General features: G+C 49.9%; 4 protein-coding genes across 4 annotated transcripts in view; 2 read left to right on the top strand and 2 right to left on the bottom strand.

The window, feature by feature from the left end:
* The window catches only part of RAPGEF1 (Rap guanine nucleotide exchange factor 1), a gene marked incomplete at both ends in the record, with an annotated part of 74,595 nt that extends 69,138 nt beyond the window's left edge, over positions 1-5,457 (top strand). Inside the window, 10 exon segments of the mRNA XM_079544701.1 lie at positions 69-160; positions 1,416-1,501; positions 1,607-1,792; positions 1,951-2,035; positions 2,243-2,337; positions 2,779-2,857; positions 2,991-3,092; positions 3,485-3,582; positions 4,543-4,671; positions 5,307-5,457. Of these exon segments, the coding sequence (XP_079400827.1) occupies positions 69-160; positions 1,416-1,501; positions 1,607-1,792; positions 1,951-2,035; positions 2,243-2,337; positions 2,779-2,857; positions 2,991-3,092; positions 3,485-3,582; positions 4,543-4,671; positions 5,307-5,457 (1,103 nt within the window).
* A 3,144-nt stretch (positions 5,458-8,601) lies between these two features.
* Positions 8,602-9,203, bottom strand: PRRT1B (proline rich transmembrane protein 1B; the record flags this gene model as incomplete). The annotated part of the gene is made up of 3 exons (XM_079544700.1): positions 8,602-8,748; positions 8,822-8,956; positions 9,030-9,203. 3 exons carry the CDS (start codon positions 9,201-9,203, stop codon positions 8,602-8,604), a joined length of 456 nt encoding a protein of 151 aa, XP_079400826.1.
* A 797-nt stretch (positions 9,204-10,000) lies between these two features.
* On the top strand, positions 10,001-12,130 carry UCK1 (uridine-cytidine kinase 1; the record flags this gene model as incomplete). Its single annotated transcript, XM_079544667.1, has 7 exons — positions 10,001-10,087; positions 10,185-10,344; positions 10,482-10,578; positions 10,654-10,796; positions 10,887-10,981; positions 11,503-11,551; positions 11,943-12,130. The coding sequence occupies 7 exons, from the start codon at positions 10,001-10,003 to the stop codon at positions 12,128-12,130; spliced, it is 819 nt and encodes a 272-aa protein (XP_079400793.1).
* A 2,407-nt stretch (positions 12,131-14,537) lies between these two features.
* On the bottom strand, positions 14,538-25,664 carry POMT1 (protein O-mannosyltransferase 1; the record flags this gene model as incomplete). Its single annotated transcript, XM_079544699.1, has 19 exons — positions 14,538-14,715; positions 14,918-15,095; positions 15,495-15,621; positions 16,050-16,163; positions 16,661-16,758; positions 17,131-17,251; positions 17,726-17,818; positions 17,911-18,007; positions 18,799-18,891; positions 20,202-20,297; positions 20,533-20,663; positions 21,570-21,725; positions 22,187-22,280; positions 22,795-22,860; positions 23,531-23,642; positions 24,061-24,207; positions 24,557-24,607; positions 25,183-25,289; positions 25,543-25,664. The coding sequence occupies 19 exons, from the start codon at positions 25,662-25,664 to the stop codon at positions 14,538-14,540; spliced, it is 2,181 nt and encodes a 726-aa protein (XP_079400825.1).
* Between the last annotated feature and the right edge of the window lie 508 nt (positions 25,665-26,172).

The following is a 26,172-nucleotide window of genomic DNA, read 5'->3' as shown; positions in this document are numbered from 1 at the left end:
TCAATCTTACACGAAGCCTTGTTTTCTGCAAGCAGGGTTGACTGAGGCTTCCTTGTCTTTCTCTGTAGATCTGGTGCTGTACTGTGAAGCCTTCCTGACTACATACAGGACATTTATTACCCCTGAAGAGCTCATCAAGAAGCTGCAGTACAGATATCCTTTTCCATGAAAGGCAATTCGCCCCAGGGAGCAGAGCAGAGCGGTCGTCATGGAGGGAGCTGGTGGTGAGCTGGCTGGTCACAAACCTGCTGAGAGCATTGTGCTGTGATCGCCCTGCAGGTGCCCTGAGCAGCACTTCCTTCATCTCTGCTGCCTACAAATAGGAAATGCTACAGGGCAGGTCCGTAGGGAGCAGAGTGCTGGACCTGAGTGTGGTGTCCTGGGGGCCCTGGCAGGAGAGAAGAGCAGTTCAGATGTTCTGTACAGAACTGGGGAAGTTGTCATTTGTTTGTCCATTCCGGTCTGTAGAATGGGGATCGTGTGTCCGTCCTTCAGAGGGGCTGAGAGAATTGCTTGGGCAGATGTAGGTTAACACCAGCGATGGCTAAACTGTCAAGTCCTATTCTCCTTCTCATTACAAGAAATGCAACACAGAAGATAATGTCCTCTTAGCCTCCAGCTCTGAGCTTGTATCTGCTAACAAGGCCAGAGCTGCACGTACAGTGTGAGTGTTAGTGCTTCTGGCAGCACAGAGCAGGCTGAGCACGCTGCACGCAGTGCCTCCCTTGGCTCTGTCCTTGTCACCCCCAGAGCCTGGTGGGCTCTGCTCCTGCTCACACCCACCACAAAAGCAGCCTGATGTCACCCTGCCCCGAGCCGCAGCTCATCACTGCCATCTGCAGCAGGGACGGCCTCCCTCTCTCCTGCTGGGATCAGTGCTGCCAAGGACACTGCAGAATCTCCTTGGGGAGCAGCTGTCAGTGGAAGTATTGGCTGGGGCTCTCCTGCAGGCCCTCTTTGATATTTGGCTTGCTGTTTCTCTCTCCATTTGTGCACCTGGTGGAAACGTGCTCGGCCTCTGCTGTCTCCTTCACTGCCACTCCCCATTTGGGCAGAGAGGAAGGTGGAGGTGACGTCTGAGATCTGTTAGGAGACCTGAGAGATGTCTCAGTCTGGTGTGGGAGATGGCAGTAGAGGAGTGCAGCTCGTTAAATGCCACCTTAGAGGCAGTAGTCTGAGGGTCCACCTGCCCTGCTAGCATCAGTTCTGCAAGGCACAAGGACCCCCTCACACCCCTGCTGCATCCCTGCTGGCAGCTCAGTGCCATGTTAATTAGAGCCATAGCGGTGTCCTCCATCTCCTAGAAACTCAACACCAGTTTTAATCAAGATGGAGTAATATCCGTTCTGATGTTCCTCAGGGCAGCTGTTAATTGTTCTAGCGGTTGATTCTTTAATTTGCAACCAACATATGAGAAGTTTTGCCACTTCCCAGATACGTTTAAGAAGCGAGTCAGTAAGAACACCTTCTTCGTGCTGGTGAGAGTGGTGGATGAGCTGTGGTGAGTTGCCTTCATAGTTTTGGGGTGGGAGCTGCACAGTCTGTAACAACACCTGCATCCTGGAGTCGTCGTCCTGATGGCTGCCCTGGCTTTGCCATCTTTCAGCTTAGTGGAGCTGACAGAGGAGATTCTCAAGCTGCTGATGGACCTGGTGTTCCGGCTGGTCTGCAATGGGGAGCTGAGCCTCGCCAGAGTGCTGCGCAAAAACATCCTGGACAAAGTGGATCAGAAGAAGATGCTGAGATATGCCAACTCCATCAAACCTCTTGCAGCCCGAGGGGTGGCAGCCAGGTGAGGAAGCACACATGTGGCTATTTTCTTGGTCCCTTCTCAGGAGCAGGGCATCCCTTTTATTTGGACGCAAGGCTTTTCTCGGTCCAAAATAGAAGAAAGGAAAGAAAGCAGGTTACATTTTCATATTCTTTCTTCTTCATCTTTCTTTCCCGCAGGCCGGGGACCTTGCATGATTTCCACAGTCATGAAATAGCCGAGCAGCTGACCCTCCTGGATGCTGAACTCTTCTATAAAATCGAGGTACGAAGACAAGGATGGGGGGAGGGCAGAGGGAGAGATCTGCACACATCCCTCTGCAATCTCTGGTATTCCCAGCATAATGCAGAGGACAGCTGAACTTGTGTCAGCAAAAGACCACGGCCACAGGCTGCTGCTGGGAGTCCTGAGGCAGAAATCCCATGATAACATGTGGTGTTCTGCCACCCCTCTGTTTTTCTTCCTGGGCAGATACCAGAAGTTTTGCTTTGGGCGAAAGAGCAAAATGAAGAGAAGAGCCCCAACCTGACGCAGTTCACAGAGCACTTTAATAACATGTCCTACTGGTAAGGAGCTCACAGCACCCATGGCACTGAGCTGTGCCTAACCTCCCTGTCTTAGAGCTCAGGATATTCCTTGCATATTGCATATGCCTTGCAGTTGGGCTCCTGTAATTGGGATCACGTGTGTATTTTTGGCCAGGAAGTAGATATACAAGTTTGGTGGAGCTCAAGAGAAATAACATGATGAGTTCTGGAGGGCACTGTAACATGGAGGAGTTACTCAGTACCACTGAGCCCTTCCAACAAACGTTCCCCTTGCAAATGAATGCACTCTGAATGATCATTGTTCTCATCCTTGGAATTATTCCTCGCTCAGTTTAAGTTGGAGATATCAGAAACTTTTCAATATTGTTGATCCATCCTTAATAGTTGTCAGTTTTGTAAATGAAACGAGAGGAAATCTGAGATCTGCTGAAGTGAGTTTATCCTTCTCTGTTCTTCCAGGGTCCGTTCCATAATAATGCTGCAAGAGAAAGCCCAGGACCGAGAGAGGCTGCTCCTTAAGTTTATCAAGATTATGAAGGTATCAGCTCAGTGCTGTGAATCACCCATGCTGTTCTTTAGCAGCAGAGTGGGACGTGCCAGATGGTAAAGCTGTTTTATGTTCTGAGGCATTACAGATCTCTGTGTAACTCGTATATTTTCCCTCTTCACAGCACTTACGAAAGCTGAATAATTTTAATTCCTATCTGGCCATTCTTTCTGCACTGGATTCTGCACCCATCCGAAGGCTGGAGTGGCAGAAACAAACCTCAGAGGTGAGGAACAGCGCAAGGCTTTTATATGTAGCGGAAAAAGGATAACTGTGGTTGTGATACGAAGCAGCAGGGTGAGTTTTAACAGCTCAGCAGCATGACAGGGTGGAGGGCTGGTGGATGAATGCTCTTCAGTGGGCGTAATGGCACAGTGCTGGCAGCCTGCAGTGCTGCAGGGCTTTCTGACAGCTGTAGGAGTGCCAGCACTGCCCCGGGCTGAGGGAACAGCTGCTTCCTCCCTGTGCAGTGAAGCTTTGGTTGGAGCTGAAGGCAGTGAAGTTCTGTGAGAACACAAACTGAGCAAACTGAGCTGGTGGTGTTTGCAGGGTGGCGTCGACTCCCTGGGAGAGAGGTTACAAAGATAAAGGGGTGACTGGGGGCTTTGTGTTCTGCAGGGCCTGGCTGAGTACTGCACTCTGATCGACAGCTCCTCGTCCTTCCGCGCCTACCGGGCAGCCCTGGCTGATGTGGAACCTCCCTGCATCCCATACCTGTGAGTCGGTGCTTCCTTTCTTCTGCCTTTACTTCTGTGCATTCCAGCAGTTCCTTCCGTGGTTTCTCAGCAGCGTCGGCCCAGCTGAGCACTTAGCCTCTGTCCTACATCTAAAATGACGTCGTCGTGCCACGTCAGACCCACGTGCCCTCTCAGAGCAGTCTGTCCTGCAGCAGGGAGGCAGCCCTTGGCACAGCTCCCATTTGTGACACTGCGTTCCCAATACAGGATGACTGGTTTTCTCCATCTGCTGCCACCGCTGAGGATCTCATTCCCTTTTATAACGGTGGATCAGAGCTCAGACCACCTGCTGCTGCTGTTTCAGATGCTTTATGTCTGGACTTTCTTTTAGTGAGGGTGACTGGCAAAGGAAAGATTCAGTGGCTGAATCTTCAGCAGACACCTTTTACCTATACTTTCTTTGGGGTCTATTCACTGCAAGACAAGTTTTCCATGAGCTGCAGTGGGTCCCACAGCTTCAAGCTGCTGCTTGCTCCTCTGAAACAGCTCAGATTCTTATGGTTGAGAAGAGCTGTTCAATTAAGAATCTCCCTTAGCAAACACAGGTGCTTGATCCTGTTGACTTGAAGCCCTTCCCTTCTTCTGCAGGGGCTCTCAGGTCGAGGTGGCACATTTGCTCTTGCACCAGTAGAACTTCTGATCTTGCTTTCTTCCATTGTACAATTCCTAGAGGAAGGAGAGTCGCCTGGTGGGGGACTGGGGAGGGCTGCAGGGGGTGCAGAGGGTGGTAAATGAGCACAGCAGCTGTTCTTGCTCTCAGCTGCACTTAACACCTGAGCACCTCCATGTCTGCTGCCAGGGAGACGTTTCCCTCCAGTTTAAAGCTGGAGCTGGTCAGGTTCTGTGTTGCTGCCCTTGGCTGGCTCTCCTGCCCATGTATGGCAAACCTCTATGCTTGTTTGCCTATTCTCTGGCTCTATGCCTTTTTCTCTCTTTCAGAGGCCTAATTCTGCAGGACCTGACCTTTGTTCATCTGGGAAACCCAGACTACATCGACAGCAAGGTGAACTTCTCCAAGCGCTGGCAGCAGTTTAACATCCTGGACAGCATGAGGTGCTTCCAACAGGTGTAAGTGAGGCAGTGGGGTCTGAGCCGGGTACTGTGGGGGCACAGGAGGGACAACATCGAGGTGGAGCTGTAAGGGGACCTGGCAGTGACATGGTTACAGTGCCTGTGGTCTGCTCCCCTCCCTGGGTTAGATAAGATTACTGAGTTGTGATGGTGTTTTTCCAGTATTGCTTTTAGAAGCCCTGTCTTTGTTTTCCTACTCTTTCTTTCCATGGCAGATTTTGCTGTGGCTGAGAATAGAGGTTCTCAGGAACACAAAGGGCTTTCCTCAGTGGATATGGAATGGCCTGGGTTGAAAAGGATCGCAATGCTCATCCAATTCCAACCCCCTGCTGTGTGCAGGGCCACCAACCAGCAGCCCAGGCTGCCCAGAGCCACATCCAGCCTGGCCTTGAATGCCCGCAGGGATGGGGCATCCACAGCCTCCTTGGGCAGCCTGTTCCAGTGCCTCACCACCCTCTGCATGAAAAACTTCCTCCTGATAGCCAACCTGATGATGTTTTGTCCCCTTGGTGTCACAGCCCATCACAAGCTGTGGGCTCAGGTGACACAACGCAGCGCAGGCTCTGTGTGGGGACGTGCCAGGGGTCCCTCAGCCCCTCGTTTAACTGCAGCCCTTCTCTGTGGTTCTGCAGACATTACGACATCAGGAGGAACGACGACATCGTGTCATTCTTCAACGACTTCAGCGACCATCTGGCAGAGGAGGCGCTGTGGGAACTGTCCCTCAAAATCAAACCTCGCAACATTACGAGGCGGAAAACAGACCGGGAGGAGAAAACTTAGGAAGAGGGTTTGTGCGAGCGAGGAGAATTGCTCGGCAGGCGCACGGAGGGCAGCTATGAGACTGGAGTTCAGTATTTGTACCTGTTACGGGGTGACACGGCCTCTCTCCGGGCTGGCAGCGACTTCGGGGCTGTGAGCATTGGCAGAGCGGTGGCCGCCGCGCGGACGGCAGCAGGCTGAGAGTGGGCAGCGCTCGCCTCCCTCCTCCTCCCATCCCTCTGTGCCATCGAGCAGCTTTTCCACCAGGGAGAGAGCTTTGTGGAAGGAGGGTCCCAGGCACTGTGTTACTGATGGTGTTTGGAAACACGCGGGCTTTTGTCTTCATCCCGGATGGAGGGTGAGCAGAGCTCGGCGCCCGCGGGCTCATCTCATGGTGTTCAGCAGGCAGCAGCTGAGGCTTTTCCCAGGAAGATGGGGGTGAAGGAGCCCCGCTGCCTGCCGGAGGGCTGGGCTTGTTTACAGGGGGCTTCGCTTTGCCCCACATTTCTCTCGCCTTCTCAGTGAGGTGAAGGCACCGCTAATGGATACAGAAGAGGCACTGAATGGTGGGCAGGGAGCCGCCGTCTCCAGCCATCGTCCCCCCTCCTCCTCTCAGATCTCACTATTTAAGCCACAGTGATCCCTCTGACCCTTGGAAATGTTGATACCGTGGTACCGCGCTCACCTGCCCTGTGGGCCCGTATCTTGTAGTGATGGTACTAGCTTTTGCACAGTAAATTCTGTAGTATATGACTGTAAATATTAGTATTTAGAATCCATTGGAGATTTTTCTTTTTGATGCATGTCTGAATACCGATGGGTTTATAGGAAAAAAAGTGCAAAACATGATGTGTATAAAACTCACAGGCAGTGACAGCATCGTTCCGAGTGCTGGAAGGAAAGAGGCTGAGGGCTGCCCCGGGGCACTGGAGGAGCCAGCAGCCCCTCCCTGGGGCTGGAAGGAGCCCCGTGCTCCCGGCCCCCTCCATTCCTCTCCTTGTTGCCAAATGGTTCTCATCCCAGTGACCCACGGTGCTGTGCTCAGAAGCCCCTTTCTGCCCCATCCCCAGCACTGCCCGCACCCCTCGCTCCCCTCCTGTTCCGTGTGCCTTACTCTGCCCTTCCATCCCCACTTTGTGTCCCCATCCCCTCTCCCAGGCTGTTCCCCCCCCTTCCTTTCTGGCCCCATTCAGTTGTTTACAGCGTGGGTCGTGGTTCTGAGCACGTGCTGTAGGTTTTACCCCCTCGCAAGGCCTTCTGCAGAGCCGTGTCCCACAGTGGCAGGTTTTTCAGAGCTCCAACACATCCCTGCAGCTCAGGGCAGTGGCTCACATGGGATGTTTTGCAGAGCATCCTCGCTTTACTTCTCCATCGCAGGTCAATGTTTGCCAAGCTCCTGTTTGTTCTGGGTGGATCAGAGTGACGAGCATTTCCTTCTGCAGATTGCAAAGCCTTGCCTGGCCATGCCTGCAGCGCGGTGCTTTGCTCCGCTCATGAGGTTGCACCCAAAATCATCATTTTCCCACTGGCACCGGGGCTGCAAGTGCAGGACAGCCTGGTGTGTGAGGTGAGCTGTGCTCTGTGCTGCACAGCCCGCAGCAGCAGGAGGAGCGGAGCCCTGGCTGTGCTGTGGCACTGAGTCAGAACATTTAAAAACCTTTTATTTTTTTATGGCACTGTTAACAGCCCTGGGGCTGCGCACTATGCCCGGCCAAAGCTTTGCAATCCCCAAAGCAGGAAGTGATTTTTATTTTCCTTTGTAAATAAGATTTAAAGAAAGCGACACAATGAGATGGAAATGGCAAACGCAGCCCCTCCACCTGGTGCAGAGCTGTGCTGCCCCATCGCTGCTGTGTGCTGCAGGAGTGACAGCGCAGGGGCAGCACTACGATGGCCCCAGCACTCCAGGTCCCCACGTTCTGGGGATGAAGGGAGCAGCAGTGCTTTGCCCAGGGCTCCATGCAGAGGGATGGGGTTGGGGGCACCCGGCTCTCAGCTCTCCTCTCCCCTGGGGGTCTCTGTTCTCCCAGGGGCAGGCAGAGGGAAGCGATGTGCTTTGCTATCAGCACTGGGCTGCTCCCCAGCCTCCCCGCAGCCCAGCTGTTTGGCTGTATGATATATTATATACCACTAACCCAGTCCCAACGGTGGCATCTTCCTGCAAACATTTCAAACCTGTAACTTTTATATTAAAGACAAATAAATACCAGTAACAAACCTGCCTAACGATCCTGTTTACAGTGCATGCAGCAGTCTGTGGATTAAAGTGACAATCGAATCCGCTCCTCAAGTTGGTGTGGCCTCGTGTTTTCTCACATCCCCATCCGGCTTCTCCTCTGCCATTGGCCCTTTTTGCTGTACATCACTTGCTCCCCCACTGTGGACCCCCCCCCCTCCTCCAAGCACAGCCCAGGGCCCTGCAGGGAACATCTCTTCCTGTCCTCCTCTGAGCACTGATGGGAACGGAGGGCTCTGAACCCTTTGCTGCAGCCCAGCCCGCGGCTTGGCCATAAATAACCCCCGAGCGGCTGCCGGTGCTATTTCAGTCCTGGATGAGGTTCAAAATTTCTCTGGAAATAATGGGCAGAGGAGGATGCTCAGACGCTGAGCAGCACGCGACGCCGGCTGTGAGTGTGGGGGCCTTGGAGGAAGTCCCAGGTTGACTGACTGGAGGAGAATTTGCCCTAACGTTTGCGGTGGATGAAAGCCATGGGTGGGAAGGGGCTGTGGTGCGCACAGAACACAAAGGCTTTGGCTGTGTGTATTTTATTTAGAACTGGAAGCAGTGAGGAGGAGGCGATGCAGCACAGCTGTGCATGCAGCATTGCTGTAGAAGCTCAAATACGTGGGGAATCTTTGCACAATCCTAATTACCAGGGGGACTTCCGGTGTGCTTGCACACCCAGAGCAGCCTATGAGGAGCTGTGGGGCCGTTTGCTCCATTCCGAGCCCCAGCCCTGCACCCTGCACAGTGCCACGCATCCCCCTGTGTCCCGGAGCTGTGCTGCTGCCCTCAGCGTTGTGCAGCTCCCAGTGTCGGTCCCAACAGTCACTGAGCACCCTGGTGCAGGGGCCGACGCTGCACACGGCTGCTGGGCTCGGTGCTGCCATCGCTGCTCCTCACTGACGGCACTCAGCTCTGCGCTCCGTGTCCCCGCGGCCCCATCACCAGTACAGAGCCACCAGGACATAGACGACCCAACTGAAGGACACGAACAGCCCCAGGATGAGGCTGAACAGCACCAGCGACTGCGCCTTCTTGGACGCCGCCTGGGCCTGGGCCAAGTCCCCGCGGCCGAGCGCAGCACGGGTCTGGCGTGGGGAGAAGGGGAAAGGTCAGCGGGGTCACGGCCTGCGGCAAGGGCTGAGCGGGGCCCGTCCTTACCTCGTGTGAATACAGGAGGGCGGCGAGTCCGGTCAGCAGGCAGCAGAACAACGTCACCAGCACCGACTCCACCAGGTAGTCCTTGGGCGGCTGCTGGGCGGCGGTTGGAGGCCCCGTGCCAGGAGGCCCCACGGACTGCAAGGACAGAGTGTGGGTCAGCAGCCGTGTGTACCCGTGGAGGCCGAGGGGAGCAGGCCTGGTTACGTACGGCGGTGCAGGGCAGCGGCTGCTGTATGAAGGGCGGCGGGTGGGGATGGGGCTGGGGGTGGAAAACCCCCGGGAACAGCAGCTCCGCGCTCTTGGGGTCGGGCGGTGAGTAGGGCGGCGGGTCCTCCTCAAAGGCCACATTGCTGACAGCCACCACCTGTCGCTCAGCCTCCATCCTGCCGGCCTCTTCCATCCCTCCAGGCCTTGGGCGGCCCCGACCCAGCGTTAATCATTGACCGACGGCATCCGGCGGTGGCAGGCAGGGATGGGGTGAGCAGGGCTGCGATTTGTCACAGTAAACACGGCTGTTGGGACAGATACTGCATTCATAGCACATGGTTTAGCTACATACTTACATTAAATACGTGCCACATCCATTTAGCTATGAATATGCACATCCTTCAACCCTTAAGTATATAGGTGAATAGAGGATCCCTGCACCTATTAGAATGTAACTTAAAGTGCTCATACACCTGTGTGTGAGCCTACGTAGTTACTTAGCCCACTGTGTGTGCACATCATGACCACACGCAGTCATGCATCCGGCCATACGGTGTTACACAGCCATGCATCCATCCGTGTGGTGTCCTTACGGCTGTACATTGCACAGCCTTTTGGCTATAGCCACACCTTTGCACACACCTACTCAGAGATGCACATACAAGTACAGACGATGCACAGGTGCCCCCTGTGTGCCCCTCGCAGCCCCACACGCACACAGGGCCGCCCCCCACCCCGCCCGCCCCGCTGCGGCCCCACGTGTCAGCGTCGCACCGCCCCGTGCCCGAGCCCCGCCCCCCGCTGGGCCCCGCCCCCACCTAAGCCCCGCCCTCCCTTAGTCTCGTCTCAAATAAGCCACGCCCAACGACGAGACCCGCCCCGTCACGCGCTCCCGCCGCCCCTCCCCACCGACTACATTTCCCAGCGCCCCCCGCGGCGGCGCCGCTCCGCCCGGCTCACCCCGCGCCCGCCATGGCCTCCGCCGGCGGCGCCGAGCCCGAGCGGCCGCACCCGAAGCCGTTCCTCATCGGCGTCAGCGGCGGCACCGCCAGCGGCAAAGTGAGAGCGGCTCCGGGCGCGCGGTACCGCCGGGGCGATGGGGGGGCGGGGGTTCGGTTCGGTTCGTCGGCGCCGGGCGCTGATCCGCCGCCCTCAGTCCACAGTGTGCGAGAAGATCATGGAGCTGCTGGGGCAGAACGAGGTGGAGCGGCGGCAGCGCAAAGTGCTGATCCTCAGCCAGGACAGCTTCTACAAGGTGCTGACGGCCGAGCAGCAGGGCAAGGCGCTGAAGGGGCAGTACAACTTCGACCACCCGGGTACGGCGTGCCCCATCCCGCGGCGTGCCGCTCCGAGCTCCATCCCGCTGTGACCGCGCCGTTCGTTCGGCTGCCGGCATTCCGGGCCTCAACGAACCTTCTTAACCTTCTTCCTCTCGCTCCCATCCCTCTTGCAGACGCTTTTGATAACGATTTGATGCGCGCAACCCTAAAAAACATCGTGGAGGGAAAGACGGTGGAGGTGCCGACCTACGACTTCGTGACCCATTCGAGGTACGGCGCGGTTCGGTTCGGTTCAGGGCGGAGCTGCTCAGCACAGCACAGCACAGCGCCGTGCCGTTCCCGCAGGATGCCGGACACCACCGTGGTGTACCCGGCCGACGTGGTGCTGTTCGAGGGCATCCTGGTGTTCTACAACCAGGACATCCGCGACATGTTCCACCTGCGGCTCTTCGTGGACACGGACTCCGACGTGCGGCTGTCCCGCAGAGGTACGATCCGCCGGCCGTCGTTCTGCTGCCGGTTCTTATCCGTCCGTCCCCGCGATAGAACTCGGGGTTTTTTTGATCTTCCCGTTCCAGTTCTGCGAGATATGAAGCGTGGGAGGGACCTGGAGCAGATCCTCACGCAGTACACCACGTTTGTGAAGCCCGCCTTCGAGGAGTTCTGCTTGCCGGTACCGAGCGTTCGTCCGCATTGAGTGCTGGGGACAGAAAGAGCCTGGGGAGGAGCTGTAGGTGCAGCCGTGCTGGGAACTGCCTTTGGGCGTTGGATTTTATGAGCGAGTCCCGTGCTCCACCTCTCCCTCTCCCAGCCCTCATGAGGTGGAGATCCCTCCTGCACTGCACGAAGCTGTAGTGCAATGCTCTGTTTTGCATTTTCCTCATTGCTGAGGCTGCAGTAGCCCAGATCCCTTGCAATGAAAAATCCCTCTCTATGTTTATCCTTTAAGCCTTGCAGGAGACCAGGTTGCAGCCCACTCTGAACAGGGAGAGAGCAGAGAAACTCAGAGGCAGACCAGTCTGCTCATTTTGCTGCACAATGCAATTTAGGTGCTTGTGTGACTGAGATGTTACCATCATAGGCAGCTTTAACTCACAGCACTAGAGCATAACGCTTTGCCCATCTTTGCACTCAGATTGGTAAGAATTTTCCACTTTCCCATTAACAGTCTCCACCCCCATTGCTGTTTTGCAGACAAAGAAGTACGCAGATGTGATCATCCCCCGAGGAGTTGACAACATGGGTAAAAAGGGAGTTCAGTTCTCTGCCTAATTTCTCTGGGGAGACCATCTCTGGGGTTGGGAAGGGAGAGTACGTGGTAACCAGGGCCCTGGTGGCACGCTTCTGAGCGTGCCACATTTTGTTGGAGGGAGATGCTCCAGGATTACCAGCTGCAGCTCTGTAGAAGGCTGGAACGAGGGATAAGCAGTTGTAGATGCAAAACAGGACCCTGAGTTCAAAGCCGATGGTGCAGGTCTCTGGTGAGGTCTGACCTCATTGCAGAGGGCTGGTATAGCTTCATTTAAAGGCTGGTTAAAACTCCAGTCGGATGGGGCCCAATGCTCCACTTGTTCCAGGTAGCTCAACAGAGAAAGCTGACGTGTGTTGTGTGTTTCCCACTCCTCTGGCTGCAGTGGCTATAAACCTCATAGTCCAGCACATTCAAGACATCCTGAATGGAGACATCTGCAAGTGGCAGCGAGGGGCAGTGAATGGACACGGTCGGACCTACAAGCGCCCATTCTCTGAGCAAGCAGAGAGCAGCAGTGTGTTGGCAGCTGGCAAGAGGTCCCATCTGGAGTCCAGCAGCCGTCCGCACTAACCCGACGCTGAAGGATTTGCCTCTGGTCCAGACCAACACTGCAAACAACTCTGGGAAAGAAAGACTGCACCAAGACGCCCGGTGGCGTGCCCTCTGTCATCAGAGCAGCAAGGTGACAGCGGTGCGAGGAGCAGTTGGACTATGGCCCCTCTCCCCTCCAAAACCTTCCTCCCTGAGATATCTGAATCTATTAATCAACTCTTTAAAGGCAGTTCTGCTTGCCTTCTTAATTTTCAAAATGGAATCTAATACTGAAGTTTATCCTGAAAGTAACCAGGTGTTTAGCAAGAGACCCTGTCTCCCTGATGATGCTGTTTCTTAGCAGGAAGGTTAAAGGCCTGAACAGTCCCTTTTTCCAAGCAGCTCACAGTCTGTTGATTTCAACAAGCAGGTACAATCCTTGCTCTTCTCCTGCCTTGCTATGACCCTTAAGTTCTCACACTGCTCTCCTGCTGGCCAACCTTGGCAACCTGTAGCAGCCTGTGGGGACAGGAATGCAACTTCATGAGTGCAGCCAGAGAGGAATCTCCCCCAGGTTAGAGAGAGGTCTGGAACAAATGGAAACTTACTCTTCATTGAGGGGACGGGCCAAGAAGCAGCGTGGTTCTGTTCCTACAAAGTGATACCTTTCTAAGCTACTGCACCTTGCTGTGCCGTACGCAGAGAAGGCTTCTATTTTTGTACCCAAACAGTGTTTCCTTTACCACAGTTAGCTGAATGTGTGAGCTCCAACTGGATTGAGTTGCTCATGAGAACAGAAACCTGCCCTCGTCAGCGCTGGTGTCTTTTAGGGCATTTCTGTTCTGCTGGTTGCAGATTCTGCTGGGCAGAATCCATCCACTTCCAGAGCTGGGTGGTGAAACCGACAAGGGGAAAGCTGTGAAATGCAAGACCCTCCTTGTGCTGCCACAAGCAGCTGTCTATCTAAACCATCATGGTGGTTTTACCATCAACCAGGGCACAGCGACTAAATGGATGAACGTTCTGGTTTTCTAACAAACAAAAACAACCCCCAGCAACAAAACCTAACAGATCAGAGGCTGGAATTACAAACAGTGACATCCCCATTTCTGCAATTTACCCCATGTAGCTTCAGCAACATAAAGTTTCTGGCAAAAAATGTGAAATGAAGTTGGGCCTCTGAGAACGTCCTTGTTACATCCTTCTCAAGTCTATAATCACAGAGCAATTTTTAAGAATGGGGTGGGGGGGAAATGTTACTAAGAGGGACTTTTTGATATTTTGTGATTGATTTTTTTCTAAACTTCAATCTGGCTGTGTTGGTAACTTTGGCTAATAAACACATGAACAAACATGAACAGAAGTGACCATTTTATATAAAAGGCTTTTGTGTTACACCTGTACAAATGTCTGAGAAGAAATGCTTCTTGAGATGCTCTTACAATCAACTCTTTCTCGCCTTGTTTAAATTAGTTTTAGTTCTGTAATGGCTGAGCTTTAGAGATAAAAAAAGCAAAAGAAGAAATGCAGTCTGCGTGTCATACCACTGTCAGCAGTAGATGTGAGTAAAGGTTTGTTATCTGCTAATGAGCATTTCTGCAAGTCAGACAGACAGACACACTGAGGGGTGAGATGCTGCACTGAAGCACTAGCTGTCAATGCAGCTTTAAGGAGGAGCAACACAGTGACTAAATCCTACTTTCAATGACTGTAGTGTTAGATCACACCTTCTTCGTGGGGAGAAGATGAAGACAGCTTGGAATAGCATTTGTTAGGGCAGAAAGGAATGCTACAGTGAAAAGCATCCCGGCCCTTTAGGACTGGAGTTCTTAGTCAGCTCCTGGCTGCTGCAGACACTAAATCAATAAAATCACTGTGGCAGAAACACTGCATCCCTTGGGGGCTGCACGTACAGAGCTATCAGACATTCCCAGTGAAAAGCCCCAGTCCTTAGCTCGTACCTCCTGCTACGCTGTGAATTGCCCTACTGCTGCAAGACAGGCTGAGTTACCCACAAAGCTGTTAACCTGAACCAGTGCGTGCAGTTCAGAGCACTCTTCCTTGTTCCCATGACTCCTCCGACTCGTGCTGCAGCTCTGTAAATAGAGCACAGCTGTTGTTGGTAGCAGGCCATGGAACTGTGCTCAAGACACCTACTTTACTACTGAGAACTTTTCTGTAACAGTATACTACAAGAATTTTAAATTTCTTTTTGTTATAGCTTGATCCAATTACTATCAATTATTTGATCAGACTGAAAAAAAATTCAGTAACAGAATCACAAGGTTGGAAACAACCTGCAAGATCATCTAGTCCAACCACCCTCCCATTCCTATCAGTGCCACAAGCTACTAAACCATCTCTCGTAGCTCCTCATCCAGGCAACACTAACAATACAATGAACTTTGCATAGGAGATGTGTTGTCCTTCACCTGCACCAAGACTGTCAGCGTCCCTGCTTTGGGATGAGGATGTTCCAGCTGTCCTTCCAGCGCAGGTCCTTGAGCTCAGCAACAGACAGGGGCTGCCCATAGGTCACAGGGCTGAAGGTGCGATAGGCAAAGCACACTGAGGAGAACCAGGCTACAATCAGTGCACTGAACATGCTCTTGGAAAGCAGAGATCTGGGATGAGAGAGGGAAAGAGCAGGCAGATTACATGGATGCCAGCTAATGCCATCCAGGAGGAAGACGTAGATGTGGTTTATCCTCTCTAAAGGAAAATGAAACCGTTGGGAAATAACACTGCCTTCCTGCAGCAGCTTGCCAGGCTGCCAACTCTGGAGAAAAGAGCTGTGTCACTTTTTTATCTGTAAAAATTACATACCTGCAGAGATGATCGCTGAGATGCTGTAATACGATGGGAATCAGGAGAATCTGGAACGTGAGGGCAGGCAAGTAGTGGTATAGGAAGAGTGTCTTCTCCATCAGAAAGAAGGGCAGGTAATTCACAGCCCAGCCTCCAACACAGATCTGCCCAGCTGATACCCACAGCTGCCACACATCTGCAGGAGACAGGAGAAATCTCTGACTGGTATCTTGGAGTGCTGACCCTGTAAATGTATGTATCCCAAAGGCCAGGGTTTGTTTGAAATAAACCTCTCTCCACACAAGCACTCTCTCTCCTTTAAGTCTATCACTAAAGGTCTCAATCCAAGTCTGCTGCCTGGAGGCATCTTAGCACACAGGGAATAACTCAAACACTCTGCTAGCTCCTATACAGTCCCAAGAGGCCATGGTCACATGGCAATGACCAAACTGTGTGTGTGCCACAGGCAGAAGTGTCACAATTAGGGGACAGGAAAAAGTGCAAAAAAAAGCATATAGCTACAAAAAAAAAAAAAAAAAAGCTTTGGGTTCATTAAAGCATAATAGACTAAGAGAAACCCCCAATGGAATCAAACCTTCAGGAACATCATAAATTTTTCTTCTTCGTCGTATCAAGTACCACAGGGACAGACACGTGTAGACCACAGCAGCCACGTTAGCTGAAGCCCAGGTGCAAACATTCCCAAGGAGATGGATCTGGGCCTGCCAGGCAGAATATGGTATAAGCCAGAAGCAGGAATGCACTGCAGCTCTTTTAGGTAAGCTCAAATATTATCAATATTTTACATACTTGCTAAATGAAATTTCATAGTGTGCATGGCTAATAACGTGATCTTCCTTATCAGAAAGCTGATGAACTTTGCTGCTTTAAATCTCCTTCGTAATGTACAGCACTTAAAGGATGCTACTAGAGATCAACTCATCTTCTAAACAGAAACTATGAACTTGCAGTTTAAAAAAAAAATCTCTCAAGAAAAAGCTGCTTGCTTTGAAGTGCAAAAAATTCTTTAACACAATAAAAGTCCAACCTGGACCAACTCCTCAGAACTGCAACCCTGCTCTCACTCAGACATGTCAGAACTGAAGCCTTTCTTCACCAGGTTCACACTTACTCCCACTCTGCTACTCACACCAGAGGTTGGGTGTAGCCAGTATGCAATATTTGTGTCCATTGTGATCCAATCCAGAGCAGAGGAGCTGTACTTATGTTCTGTATCTTCACTTTTCAATGTGAGTATCTTCCACTGGGGAAAAAAAAAAAAGGACACAGAAGGCTTTCAGAATTAGAGCAATAGCTGAGATAGCAGGCATAGATCAACAGCTTCAGATGTAAGGTGTTATGTTCTCAACCTGAACGTGAAGAAAGACTGTTTGTAAGTCAGGCTTGATATTTATCAATAAAATGGTTTTATTTGTCCTTAGATAACACATTTTTTGAGTGAAATTCTGAGATGTCAGTGAGGGGCATTGAGACTGCTGACAAAACAACACTGCAACTCAGTTTCAGAGAACTGCTGCATGCCCAGCTGCTCTTCCTTCTCTCTTTTTACAGTCACTTGGGTACTCATCATTCAATCCACAGTTGCTATCTAATGCTTAAAGAGCATTCTGACTTCTTCTTCACTAAGGAAGCTGAATTACTCTATCAGCAAAGAAGAAACAGTGAATTCTCAGTCTCACAGCCTGCAGAAGTGCTTTGCTTCCTGCCCTGCAGCAGAAAGGATGAAAGCAATGCATTTACCTGCAATTCTGTGAACTTTGCCATGAAGCTTAGGTTTTTACTTATATCCATCCGTGTAGGAGAGTGGAGTTCCACTTCCCTCTCTTTTTGCTCTTGGCCTGGAAGAAAACACCACTGTTCAGAAACAACAACATAACAGCCAGAAACCCAGAAAGGGAAGGGGAAGGCCCATGCCATATAGCCTGGCTCCTCAGGCTCCAGGGAGCCCTTCAGCACTGTGCAGCCCAATCGTATGAGCACCCTGAGGAGGTCTGTAAGGATTCTGACATTGCAGTAGAACTAAAGCTCACTGAAAAACTGCCCAAATCCACTACTTGGACTGAGTGTGGCTGAGACCTCACCATGTCAGTGACCCTGGGAACACCCCCCCCCTCCGTCCCAATTCCACCAGACCAAGTCCTTCCATCAGTGCACACTGCAGGAAGCTCCCAGATGCAGATCCACGCTCAGAGAACACGGCTGAGACGCACTTTTCCCATATCTGTGCTCTTCCACATTCCACACCATGCTCTGGTGGTAGCCTTTGGACAGCTTCTCTCCAACCACCTCCAGCTGCCGGTATCCCCACTCAGGTAAAGATGCTCCACTGAGCTGAAAGTGAAAGCACAACTGACAGTCATGCCACTTGGAACCTCAGGCTGGAAGTTCCTTGGCCTGGCTGTGCAGCCCATCACAGCAAGGGCCTGCCATGAAGTACAGGACCACCACACAACACATCTGAACAGATCTACAGCCACAGAGTCAGCGATTCCGGCAAACTTTGTGCAGAGATCCTTCACTATTCCATCTGCTGTCACATTCTACACACAGCCTCAGCACCTAAGGCTCACTTGGGTATGGTGGCCATAACTTTCTAAAAAGCAGGACAGCTCTGCACGCTGAAAAAGAACAAAGCAACTACCTGAAACACACGCCGCCCTTTTACCACAGTGAGCAAGTTTCCTTGAATTAATTTACGTTTGTTTCACGTAGTTTAGGCATTTCAGAACAGAGATCAGTATTTTATGAGATTATGAGAGTTGCACGGAGGAAAAACTGTAGGAAAATAAACATAAATCCACTTGCCTTTAGCACTGCAGAGGTATTCACGTGAACAAACCTCACTTCTGACAGAATGGTTTTCCACACGTCCGTGTCAGACTCACGATTCACAATTTCCTGCAATGGTGAGATGTCTTTTGATTGGCTTTTTGTCTCAGCTACTTCTGGAGAAAAAATGGTGAGCTCCTTCCCTCCCTTTGATCACTCACCACCCTCCAGAGGTTCTGTGCTGGCATGGAAATGTTATAATCAATATAGCAGGAAACTTCCTGGGAGTGGGGGCTGAGAGGGGCAGCAACATCGTGCCTGTAAGACAAAGTAAGCATCCTCAGATCCTCTAAGACCGTTTCCCAAATTCATATAAAAACATACCCATAAAGGAAGTAGATTGGCTTAGTTTAAAAGCAAGTAATCCATTTAAAAAGACTACACTGTTCACTCTGAAAGAGAACACTGCCCACTACCAAGAGCTGCCAGCAGCAGCCACGCAGGAAGCCAACACAGACAACTGCTACCCTGCTGAAGAACAAGCACCGATTGTGACAAACAGGGATACTGTTCATTTGCGTTTCCAAAAATGAACAAATTGGGTTTAGAAGGAACACAGCAAAGACCCACAATGCAGAATGCCCCCCCTTCCCAATCACAGCAACATTCCAATGCCGACTGACTCCCTTTTGGAGCCACTTTCATACTGCAGTCTTTGCAGAACAGCCAAGGATCCGTGGCAGTGAGCCATGGCACATTGAATTCTCCAACACATCCTCCTAACTTTCTGATTGCACCCTTCACACAGGTGAAGTCAGCAGGGGCAGCAGATGGCTTTAAGTTAACTGTCACCCACAACAGTGCCTGAGTATTGTGGAGAGGAGGCAGGGAGGGGGGAAGGGTAAGGACTCACCAAGAGATCCACGTATTTCAGAATCTGTGAATTACCACCAATCGTCACTCCCAGCCCCACCATTTTGGGCATCAATCAGTTTATACTGAATGCAGAGGTCACTCCTCTTCAAACCCTGAACTCTTCCACTCAGAGACACAGCAAGACAGAACGAGCCCAAAATCTTGGCAGAGGAAAGGACAAGGAAAGGACTTACGTGTTGAGGTACCGAGTTGTGATGCCATGGACCAGCTGCACGACGTGCCCATGCCTGACAGGACGGGGTGGGTTACTCACCACCAGCTGCTGCCTGGTGGAGTGACACATGAGAGGAAGTGGTCACATTCTTTTTTCTGAATTATGCAACCTTGTCACGAGCAAACTGTTAGGGCAAGATACTGCAGTAGGGACAAATATCTAGGCATTATGACAGGACAACCAAGTCATCTACAGAATACACCAGAATGGAAAGAAAGTTCAGCAAAGCAGAGGCAAATTAAGGGCAGAATGACTCAGGGGATTGGCAATGGGAAACCAACACCCCAGCCATTAAGTCAGTGGTCCTAATTCAGATCAGTCAGGAACAAGTTCAGATTATTCCCACACTACAGCTGTCAGGTACTTTCTGTGAAATGTAAGTGCTTCACAAGTCTGGCAGGAGTTGTTACTACAACTGATGTCACTTTTGGCAGGACCACAGCAGAGATCAATGGCTATCATTTCCACCACAGAGACCAAACCCTTATCCTCTGGACAAGGCTAACACATGCTTTGGCAAGGAGGAACTCTTGTTCACCCAACTGCTGCCTGCACTCTGTTGTTCTACAGCTTCACATCCTCCAGGGCAACCTGAGGACATTTAAGTAGATACTGGCTATCTTTTACTGGTTCTCACAAAGATTCTGTTAGAATCCCCCCTTGAAAGCTTTGCACTATTGACAGGCTCCCCCAGTGTAGATATGATTTATAACAGCACACAGCCCTTTGGGTAGAACTGTTTATGCAGTTCCCAGAGCAACATTAGAAGCCTACAAAAGCAACTTTTTGATCAGTATGCAGTGATATCACACAAGGGCTTTCAGAGGCAGAACTGCAAAAACAAAGAGTCCTGCTCTTCACTGACAGTTACAATGGCAAAATGCTTTAGCACAAACCAAGCCCTTTCGTGCTCAGACACCCACCTGGAATCCCTCCTAACACAGCAGATTCTGAAGCTCATCCCACATTTTCAGTACAAAGAGATACTCATTCTGCAGAAATGATTTTTCGTGTCTTCTGAGACCCATTCAACATTGATAGAACTCATCAAAACACTCTAAATGCCACGGCTCACACACTTCAAAAAGCAGAACTCTGCTTTCATGCAAAGCACCTGAACTGCTCCCATCAATCTCATGACTTTAAAGTTCCCCTTATGCACAGCACAACCCACAAATTGGGCAGATGGAGTTCAGACAGAATTTCTAAGTCCTCACTAATGCTTCTACCATGTAGGAGTACTGTGCAAACAGCCACCTTTACCAGCTCTGCAGCTGAAATTGATTGCTCATGATCACATATGGCTTCTATATCAAAGCCATGCTTGAAGCAGTTTGGTATTTAGATCTTCTGCATACTCACATTCCAGGATCTTTGACAATCCACCAGTTGTTCACATCCTTAAAGGGATAACAGGTCACCTGTTGCTGATGAGAGCTACCTCGGCCATTCTCATACCTTTACAGAAGTACAGGAAAAAAAAACAAAAACCAACCAGGTGTGTAACAGCACATTTCTGTGCTTCACAGTCACTGCACACAAACCAGCACCAAACCACTGGCTGCATTCCCACAGAGAAGCCACGCATTTGCAGTGCTCTCTGAAGACTTAAAAGAGACTGCGATGACCCAAACTGAGACAGAACCAGAGCATACTTTGACCCTAACAGTATAGAACCAACCAGATTTCTCACCTGATGGGATAAGTGTTCGTGTGAGAATGGAGCCAACACTGCATGGGCTTGCCCAGCACGTTCCGCAGAGTGATCTGAGAGCCGTAGGCCACCTCCAAGGGCTGGCCCTGAGTGATTCGAGCCAGCCCACCCTGAGAAGCACGATGACAGGATAAGGGGGAAGAAAAAGAAACAACCTAGATGCTGTTCAAGCACTATTTAGAGTCACTCCTCACTTTAACACAGCAGTATCTTAGCACGATGCTTTCTCGTATAACATTATCTATAAAAATGAAATCTTGCACCATTCACAGCAGAAAGCAAATACACCAAAGCCTGCAATAGGAGTGTACAATCAATAGGTGCACAAAAGTTAGGCTTGGTAAGATTAGTGTGATAGAAAAGTAATCAAAACAGATGGAAACGCTCACCGGTGTCGCAGGCTGGCAGTGAACTCCACGAGGAGTGACCTCCAGAAAGAGACCCTGCCCCAGTGGCAGTCAGCACTGAAATGCACCTAGGAGAGGTGCAGCCAGGCTCCACCCCTTCTGGTAGCACAGTGAATTGCCTTCACCTGTGCTCCTGTGGCTGACTCACTGCTTGCCTCAGGTGCTCAATCAGAGGCCCAGGCTGTGGCCAACAGTATGTGTTCCCATACAAGGACCTTAAGATGTCCCTTGCTGTTTCGTGCTATTTCAATAGACAGACTAAGTATTATCTATAGAAGCTCAGACTAGCATCTTGCATTTTAAACTTACACTTAGGATATGAACCCAATTGAGAGTTCAGCACAGTATCTACAACTGCAGAGTTTCCTGTAGGAAAGGACAGATCTTCAGCCTAGAGTGAAGCCTTGGCTGACTGGAAGAAAAGCTTACATCTGCTATTAGGATTTCAGTCCTCATTTTTCAATTTAAAGCCACACTACAGCAGCAAAGTAATAAAATGACATAAAGGGAACAAATACGCGCGATCAAAGGAACGAGAAAACAACACCACAAGAAACATTTCCTCCAGCTCTCCCCTAATAAATCTGTTTATGAGCACATTCCCCTTACCTCTAAGCTGGCTTGGAAAGCACTTGTCATAATCTGGTCATGAGGCCCAGAGCGATACAGCAAGGTCAGGTGAACATAGAAGAAGGACAGGTACATGGCCACGGGGATGATGAGGAGGGTCAGCCCCCTAGCTAGAAAATGGCATACCAAGGAAACCTAGAAGAACACAGGGAACTCATTGCTTTCATGCTCCAAGTTTTAAAAATCCTAAAAATATCGGAGCATTCGCCTTGCTTTGTCTGTTTTTGAGTTCCCCCAGTCACCCTCACTCATCTGTAACTTTGAGGACAGCTGGATAATCTCCACTGAGGATCTGAACTGGGGCCAGCAGGAGTTCTGTGAAACACTACAGATTCTGAGCCACAAATCACCAAGGCACAGATAAGAGCAGAAAAGCCAGTCAGACACGCATGCTTTTCTTAAACTTAACTCCATATTCTGCAGCAACTGAGCTGAAAATCTGTTCTATGACATGAAGGTTTGCAGGCTACAACAAGGAATGCTAGTGTAAAAAACAGCTACAGCCAGCATTGTTATTGCATAGACTTGCAAGGCTCCCAGGTGGCTCCTGTCCTGCCAAGTTACACATGGTTCATTTTGCATGTTGCACCACCTACATTTGACAAGTTCTGGTCTCCTAACATGTGCCAGAAGTGGAGTCCTGCAATGGCCAGGAGCAGCATATAGGTAAACAGGCCCATGTATTTCACTCTGAAAAGAGAATGCACAAAAAGTGGACAGGGTTAAGAAGTACACAGATCTATGGCTATTATTTAATGCTTGATGTAAACGTTCCAGCTTTCTCTTGAACCAGATGCATTTAAGTCCAAGGGCTCAGGTTTGTGACTAGTTTGGTACAATGACATAAATAAGCCTTAAGGCTTTATAACACTTGACGATGTCATTTGTTTGCTCATTACATTAAATAACTGCAGTGACAGTGAGCCCTCCTGATGACAAAGTGGCACATCATGAAGCACTGAGTGCCTAAATTCAGACTTACTGAAACTTGAGGTGATGAGGAGGGAGAGGTGAAACACTGCTGACGTCATGTAACATAAAGCCTCCCCCACAAAACACTTAGATAATGCCCCCTCATGCCTGGTTCTGCCCACTGACAGCTGACCAGCAGCCTAACTCATAAAAAGTCATGAGGATGTCTGCTCAGAACAGCACCAAGAACAGGTCTTGAAAATCTGAAGCACCGCTGATACCTCAGACTTACCCAACAGCACAAGAACAAGCTACTCCAGTCAACAGCAGCCAAAACCACCACCTTCCAGAGAAGGAACTTCAATAAAAGGACAAAGGGAACAGTGTTATGAGCACACCCTTAAGATCCTGAATTCAGGTAGTTTGACTTCAAAACAAATCTGCTATTCCTTATTCTACTCAGAGGTATCTCATTCTGAACCTCCCAAAGCACAAACTCTGACCTGCAGGGTGTTCTCAAATGTACCTCCCTGTTTCCTGAAAAGCAATACTCAACACTACCTGCCTTCTGATACCAAACATAAAAGAAATGCATCAAGCCACCTGCTAGGCTCAGTCTGCAGATGATTTTACTTTACTCGAGATTACATCAGTTTATCCTCCCCAAGGATCAGAGAATGTGGGAAGTCACAAGAAAAGAGATACAGACCCCCAGATTCTGTGGTATCGAAGGAGCACAAATGATGAATTTAACATCTGTGTTTCTGTGTATGGAAGGAAATATTAAGATTTAAAAAACGGGTGGATAAAGAAATGCTCCAAGGGGATTTTATGTTTATTATAAAATAATGACAACCTTAGTACCAGTTAAAATAGTCTGCAACTCTGCTCAGAAGAATAAACTCTTGGGGCAGCTGTACGAGGTGAATTACAATAAAGTGAAATAACTTGAAGAAAAAAACAAAGGAATCTATAACAGAAAGTCACCACAAGAAAATCCAACAGGATGGGAGACAATTCAGCTTTACCTGTGCCTCTGCAAATTGTAGAACTTCAGGTAGGATAAAACTGCAAGCAGGATAAAAAAAATCAGTATGGATTCCAGAAGCATGAACCTTGACTGAGTGATCAGAGAGTTCTCTGCCAGAAAAGAGACAGACACAAAATTAGAAAAACACCTCAGACAACCACATTATTACCCAGCAGAAGGACCTGCCTGCCCCTTTCAAGACAGTTTCACACACAGTTCTACTGGCTACAGTACAGAGGTGCTGGGTTTAAAGGAACAAAACCTTTCCAGCATGAGCAAAGGCTGTGCCTCCAAAGACGAAGAAACAGACAACAGCAGTCTGTCAAGAGGCAGAGCTGCAGTGTTTGCCTACAAGAGGCAAAGAAAACCAGTGCTGGGAGACCCGGACAGATGCTTCTCAAGGTAACAAAAGTCAAAGCAGTGCTCCTGTTATGTGCTCTACAGTTTCAAAAGGGAAAACTGACCGTTCTCTCCCTTTATGAAGGACTCCCAGTTTTTTACAGTTTATTTCCTGGAGAATAAATTTACCTAAGAGAATGAGAAGAGCAGCTCCAAGAGCAGCACAGTGGGAGAACTGCAGTTCTACCAAAATCTGGTATGCCAAGGGGATGCAGAGAGCACCAGCCAGTGCTGGCAGGAACCTCAAGGAGCACACAGGAACGTTGGTGCTGTATTCTGAAATCAGAGAGAACAGCTGCACGCACAAATACGAAGCTGCTAACTGCAGCTAAGCCAGATCAATACAACTACAACTACATTCAGTGAGTTGCTGAATTTAATTTCTGCTTTTAGTACCTTATTGGCAGGCTTGTTTTGCTGAAACTGTTTGAACTGATTTGGAAAGTTTGTGCTACAGAAACATAATATCTTAAATTTCCATTAGAGACCTGACAATGATTTACTTCAGAGGAGAACTGACGGTGTCAGATAAAACATTTTTTCCACTAGGCAGGCCAAAGCAATGCCTGCTGCTGAAATATGACCTTTTTCCCAAAATAATGAGACGGTGAAAAACAGTTTTTACCAGCTCCAATCCTGTTCCATAAGAAGTTTCCATCAAATCCTCCTAAGTAACCTACAACATAAGCAACAATTCAGAACTTCCAGTGTCAAAACAAGTATAAAAACAGGTGCTAAACTCCTGGAACAATTTCTCAAACACACAGCTTGTCCATGCATGAAAGCCCTCTTTCCCAAAAGGATCCTCTTTTGTACTGCTCTGCCTGCAGCAGTGCTTGATAATGTGCAGAGGTACAAAGAATACAAAGTGCAAACAACAGATTCTCAGTAACAAAGTTATCTTTGTTATATTTAATCTCTCCTTCCCATATAGACAGCTTTATGCTTTTCCAAACTACAGAATGGAACTTAGGCCTCAAAGTCTGCTTGCTGCCTACTATTTCTAGTCAGTAGCAGCACTCATTGTGCCTAACAATGAGGTAATGGATACCTGTCTCCATCACTTTCCCAGTCCTCTTATGACAGTCCTGTCCCAGTACTAAATAAAGGAAATACCAATTCTCTCCACAGCAGAACCTCTCAGCTGCCTTGGGCTTTTCCCAATGACAGGATCGGACAACTTCTAACCAGTACTTCTTTCTTCCAGAGCAACAGGCAAGAGACACTGCTCGATTTCAGGAGGCACCCTACCTCCCAAAGCTAGCAGCATATGGCCAAGCGGCGGGCCGCTGTCATCCACGAAGAAGATTCTCTTCATGTACAGGGAAACAAATTGGCCATAATAAACTTCATCAAAACTGAAACACAAGAGACACAGACACGTCAAGTCTAATTACAAGGACACTGCTGGGTACAGAAAGAGTAGGAAAAGAAACACTGACACATTGGCAGAAGGCTAATGACACAACACAGCTTTGGCTCCCTTATCTTCCCCTCCAGGGCTCTATTAGGGAGACATTCTCTGCTCTTTCATCCTCTTATTCTAACCCACAAATGCTTAAAAAATAAAAGTCCGTGTTGCTCTCGTGGGAAGTAAACTATTCTACTCACACAACAGCACGTGGATAGGAAAGCCCCCACAGACGGCTCATCAATCCCACGACAGTCAGCGCCACAAGGTTGAGATTTATCTCAGCAGTAACCACAACTGGCTTCTTCAGAAATCCCAACATCCTGTCAAAGGTCTGTCCAGGCCTTCAAGAACAGAGAAGCACAGCAATCACCACTTCACTCAAAATCTGGTTGCTAGCTGAAGATCATTTGACAGCAAGCACACACTGCTACTCTGCACTGTTGGCAGCTCATGGTAACTATCTTCTGTCCCCTTGTTTGCAATTTGTGTGCTTTCGGCTGTAGCTGCTGTGGTAGCTCTTGAGAATGGAGTTCATAAACTACCCACACTTAACTTTTCATTTGCCCTAATTCTACATGCATGCAGGTCTCTGTCCTCAATAGTAAGCTGGAATCATAAAACAGCTTGGGTTGCAAGGGACCTCAAAGATCATCTAGTTCCAGCCCCCTGCTGTGGGCAGGGCTGCCACCCACTAAATCTGGTCAGTCTGCCCAGGGCCCCATCCAACCCGACTTTGAAGACCTGCAGGGATGAGGCAGCCACAACTTCTCTGGGCAGCCTGTGGCAGCACCTCACCACCCTCACAGTGTTCCCCCAACACCTAATGT

This window comes from Tetrao urogallus (genome assembly GCF_951394365.1).
Source record: "Tetrao urogallus genome assembly, chromosome: 19".
Classification (NCBI taxonomy): Eukaryota; Metazoa; Chordata; class Aves; order Galliformes; family Phasianidae; genus Tetrao; species Tetrao urogallus.
This window is presented reverse-complemented; position numbering and strand designations above follow the sequence as displayed.